The sequence below is a fragment of the Cryptomeria japonica genome, chromosome 8 (genome assembly GCF_030272615.1).
Source record: "Cryptomeria japonica chromosome 8, Sugi_1.0, whole genome shotgun sequence".
Lineage (NCBI taxonomy): Eukaryota > Viridiplantae > Streptophyta > Pinopsida > Cupressales > Cupressaceae > Cryptomeria > Cryptomeria japonica.
In genome coordinates, this window is record NC_081412.1 from 744183570 (window position 1) to 744189008 (window position 5439).

General features: G+C 30.6%; 1 protein-coding gene across 1 annotated transcript; it reads left to right on the forward strand.

The window, feature by feature from the left end:
- Positions 1-1469: 1469 nt before the first annotated feature.
- LOC131061480 (uncharacterized) lies at positions 1470-3151 on the forward strand. The gene is made up of 5 exons (XM_057995178.2): positions 1470-1726; positions 1907-1974; positions 2067-2338; positions 2457-2547; positions 2640-3151. The coding sequence occupies exons 1-5, from the start codon at positions 1665-1667 to the stop codon at positions 2723-2725; spliced, it is 579 nt and encodes a 192-aa protein (XP_057851161.1). The 5' UTR covers positions 1470-1664; the 3' UTR covers positions 2726-3151.
- Positions 3152-5439: the final 2288 nt, after the last annotated feature.

Here is a 5439-nt window from a genome sequence, read left to right on the forward strand (position 1 = left end):
GTTAATAGGCAATCACTTATAGCATAGTGATGGTTGGTATCATGCATTATCCATATTGTGAAGGAGATAGTTGATAGTACCACTAAGGTCACAAGGTGGTATATGCTAGAAGCTACTTCCTACTTGATGGAAAAATTTGTTGTTAGTGGCTTAGTGACAATTAAAGTTGGAATGCACTAGTCTAAATAGTTCACTATTTATAAAAATCTCTCGTGTGCCTAGATAACCATTTGGGATTAAGGGTGGACCTATAAAGTAGTATGGGATACTTCAAAGTCCTTTTTTCCAATTGTCAAATGGTATAGTGACCTTGTTGGGATGAGGGTGGACCACTTTTGTTGCTCCACTTCCCATTGTAGTTCAAGATACATTGAAGACTTCTTCCTAATTAATCCTTGGAGAAAACATGATCTTCACCCAAGTCCATGATCTTGACTTTTTCTTAATAGAAATTTTCTCTAAGATAGCTTGCTACTTGTCCACTTGGTTGGGTTGGATGGGGTAACAGTTCACTTGGTTGGATTTGTTGCACCTATGAGGATGGTAAAGAAACTTAAGGAACTAAGATATTACTCATGATTGACAAAATTATTATTCTCCTCCAAAATATATGTAAGTTATGATCATTGTGCTTGATTACTATGTTACATGGTACTAGGTCCGGAATTTGATGATATATGTGATCATATTTTTCAATTTTAGACTATTTATTAAAGTCTCGAAATTTATAAGAGTGTATAATTTGATTTGCTATAATTTAATATTAAATGAATATAATATTCTAATTTAGACTATTGATCTAAATAATTTAATTTTTTTGTATTTGTTACTAATAGTTATCAATTTGACATGTAATATAACAAATAAGAGGCATCAAATTCCAATTCTACATGATAATATAATAAAATTAATGATTAAAAAAGAAAAATTACAAAATAAGAAATAGATGTATTCTTAAAATATAAAATAGCTATGAAGTAATATAAAACATTTGACTTAACTATATTTAATTGATTATAATTTTTAATCATATTTGAAAGCAAGAGCTCTTTAATTCGGCACTAGCAGTTTCAAACTCTAAATTGGATATTTAAAATAATTTTGATGATTGATATGTTGAATAATAAATAATTAAACTGTTTTGAACATAATTATATCTACATTTTGTCTTAAAAGAACTAATCAAAATCTTAATTCAATTTTTTTTTTAAAAAGACAAAAACAATTAAACTGTTTTGATTTAGGTAAAAAAGCCATTGAACTGTTTTGATTTACCCAAAAAAACAAAAATTAAAGTGTTATCATATCCATCTCCTGCTTATAAATAGAAATAATAGAAATAATTAATCAAAATGTAAAATTCAATTTTAAAAAAAAATAGTGCATGTAAATTCAACTGTAGTTGGAGCTTTTATAAAAAGAATTCGTGTATCATAAGTTATGAGCATCTGTATGACAAAAGCAGGGGCTATTTTGTTGCGACGATTGAGAAGAGTGAGAATTGGAGTTAAATAAAATGATGAGAATGTCAATGGAATCCATGGCAAAACGGAGGAAGTTTTTTGAGGGTGCAGAGGCTGATATTTGCACTCTCATTGAAAGTGCAATCCTGGTTGCAGCGTCCGATTGCCCTCATCAATTTAAGAAGAGGGAGAGACAAGATTATGGAGAAGCTTTACACATCTACATCTACATCTACATCCCACTCTCAACATCAACATAAAAGGTATCCAAATCAATTTCTATCTCTTTGTGAGAATTGAATAGTCTTTCTATTTATATTCTTAATCTATGGACGAATTCAGGTTTTTCACTTATACCCAATTGCAAGTTCTTTCATTTCGCTTATATATGTTGCTTTTTACTTATACCCAATTGCCAAATCTTTTTCTGTCGTGTAATGTAGTAGCTGGAGAGAGGTGGCAAATGAAGAGATAAAATCTACTGGAAATGTTGCTACAGCTGCAATAGCAGGTGAATTTTTCTCTTTGTTTTCTCCTTGCATTCTTTTGCTAGGTTTAGTGATCAGAAATTGTATAACATTCATAAGTTTTTGTTGTTATCAGGCACATCTACAATGCAAGAAATGCCTGAAACAAAAATGGATGCCAATCAGTGTAGCAAGCAAAACATTGCCTTAGAAAACACAAGAAATGGGGTGCTAAAAATGGATGATGAAAAGCATTCAGATATAGAGCGTCAATGTAGTAAATACAAGGTTTTCAGAATTGGTCCTACTCCAGGGAGACTGAAAATTGTAAGGCAGCGACATATGTCCTCTGTAGATAATTTGCATGACAAGTTGGATTTCAAGCCTACCTCTCTTCCTTCCCAAACTGTAAGCAAACTTCACTCTCAAATTCAAATTTGATGTATATGATTCCAAATTTGTAACAAGTGAAAGATAAAATTTCTTTTAGTTGAGTTGTTGATGCCTGGATCATAAATTTGTGCAGAAATTGAAATCTCGTGATGATAAATCTGTAAAAGAGAAGATAGAAGCATCAAAGAAAAGGCTTCAAGATGGGTACCAACGAGCTGAAAAGGGTTTGTGTTTCTGAAACTCTTAAATTATGTAGTGGGTGGCAAGTTATGAGTGAAGTGAGTTCTTTAATGAATGACTAATGTTTTTTTTGCAGCGAAGAAGCAACGCACAGTTAAAGTAATTGAATTGCAAGACGTACCGTCATTGAAATCTATGAGGCCAACTCAGATGCGAGCTTAAGGAGATATGAAAGATAGAAGATGTTTTTTTGAAGGGCTGGAGAGAATTTGTTCCAATGTATTAGCTACAGAAGATGTTTCAAAGGAGAGTTGCCACAAGTCCAATGTGACATTCTTGAATAATTGGAGGTTGAATCTTTGTATTTAGTTCAATTCTTGACATCACATTTGATGATGTGTTATTATATGTAATCATTTATAGATACCGGCTAGGATCAAGTCTCAAGGTGTAGAAACTGTAAGATTAGAAAGGCTGAAAGCAAGCTATTCTGTAAGCTCTGTATTTTGAATGGATGTCATAAAATTCTGAGATCCAGAGGCCACTTCCTTGAGATCCTCTGCTTTATGTAAAAAGTATCCGGCTCTGTAAATATTTGGCATGGGTTTTCCATAATTCATTAAGCATTAATTTTAAGAATGTTCTTCAGATTCATTGTATATGTTTTTATTCATTCAGATTCAATGATCAAATTTAACAATGTTCTTTAGATTCATTGCATATATTTTTATTTATTTTAGATTCACTGATTTATGATAAAAAAGAAGATATTGATCAATCATGAATGCAATCTGATACGTTAAATGAAACATATACACTGTAAATTCAAAAACCATATTTGTACATTTTATTTTCAATCTAAACAAATTCTGAAATGGAAGAATAAAATGAAACATTTTCCAAAGTTCTTAAGATTTAGGTAAAACGTTTCTGAACATTTCTCCTGATTTGACTGACCAAGCTAACTGTATGATGATCACTTCATTTACTTTGTTTTCCAATAAATCTTCAGCGCCTTTTGCACATAAATTGAAGGGAAATGCTTGCAGAGTTGCAGCCAGCAGAAACTGAAAAAAGGAGAATATATTTTGTTGATTATAATTTAATGGTCATTGGGAGAATTATTTTCAAAATTGTTTTATTTGTTGGATCACTTAATGGATAAAGAGAGGGTTGCTTAGTGCTTTTTTCTTTGCTGGTGGTTGGCCTTTTTTGCTTTGTATCTCTTTGTGATCAATAATTTTTTTTCTCTCTTTTAGTAATTTAATGACCATTAAGCTATTATAAGAAATAACAAAATTTAATATGTTCAATTTTTAATTTATAAGATAAAAAACCTGACAGATCTTGATAACCTAAGAAAGAAAAATTTAGATGCTGGAAAAAGTAGGTTTATATTCATAAACAGTTAACATTATCTATAGAATTGTTCCATGACAAACTATTGATCAAACATATTCAAAATTTTAAAACATTTATTTTAAGATAGTGAAAGGATCATAACATCAGAACCACAAATCACCTACAAAAACACATAGAAAAATATTAATAACATTATACTACTAACTTACTTGGGATCATATATGGAACAATAACTCACCCAAAAAAAATAAGAAATTATAAAAAATCATTTATAACATTCTGCTATTACCCTTCTTCAAATCATAATATCAGAATCACAACTAACTGACACAAATTTTATAAAAAATTATTAAGATTGTTTTAATACTACCCTACTTCAAATCATAATATAAGAACCACAACTCAGCCACAAAATATATTCAGATGCTAGAAGATCAAGCACACAACTTGGTTGATCAAAGGAAATGTGGAGATTACCTTGGTTGCCAATGGATACTTTTTGTTTGTTGTAATGATGTTTATGTTTGTGTTCAAAAATATTAATAAGTCATTATTTTATTAAACCTTAGCATCTCAATTTCATCTCGACTATGGAACTCCCTTCCAAGGTTCTAGTTTTGAAAGTAGAGTTGCCTTAAGTTCAATGTGAGATCTACAATGACATACAAATATCCTTAAACAAAAAATTGGTTTTCAATAAATTTGACGTGTCAGTTTCTCTATAAGTATTATTTTATTACTTTGTTACATCTTTAATGAAAGTGAAAGAGTGTGGCATTATTCAGGTAGATGTCCTTCTTGACAACTAATAAACATGCAAGACAATTATGTGATATCTCAAAAATTGATATTATTTAATAAATAATTCATTATTAATTAAATAAATATGATTTATTTATTATTTATAATTTATTAAATGATTAATTTATTATTATTTATTATTGTGCACGTGATATTTTTATTATTTTTATTATTTTTAATTAAAAATATATATTATTTTATTATTGGTGGAACTAATTGTTCAATCTTGGTGGAACTAATTGTTTTTTTTCGTGGAACTAATTGTTCAATCTTGGTGGAGCTAGTTGTTTTATTATTGTGCATAATTGTATTTAAAATAAAAATTAATCCTTTAACTGAGAACAAGAATACCAATCCGGGGCTTTGGCACACCTGGTGCAACTTTCAAAAAGGCCCTTCCAGAATTTATTCTAGATTGGATCGGTTTTACCTCAATAAGAACTTCTTTTCTGTGACCCCTGATAAGCATAATAACCTGGTGTTAGTATCCCCTACCACTCTATCGGATCACCACCCTATCTCTATTTCGGTAAGATTTAGTTGCTCCCCTGTCATTAGTAGAAATGATAGCCCCAAATTTATTCTCAATACTAGCCTCCTTGCTGATGAAGATATCCTTTCCGCCATTCCCATTATCAGGCTTATCAATATATCTCACTACCCTTCCATTTCTCATGCTGAGAGGTGGAATATGAATGTTACCACCTGGCAGAATCTGCTTAGGACTGTTGGTCAGAAGAAAGCCAAGGATTTTAGACGTGTGGAGTCTAGGC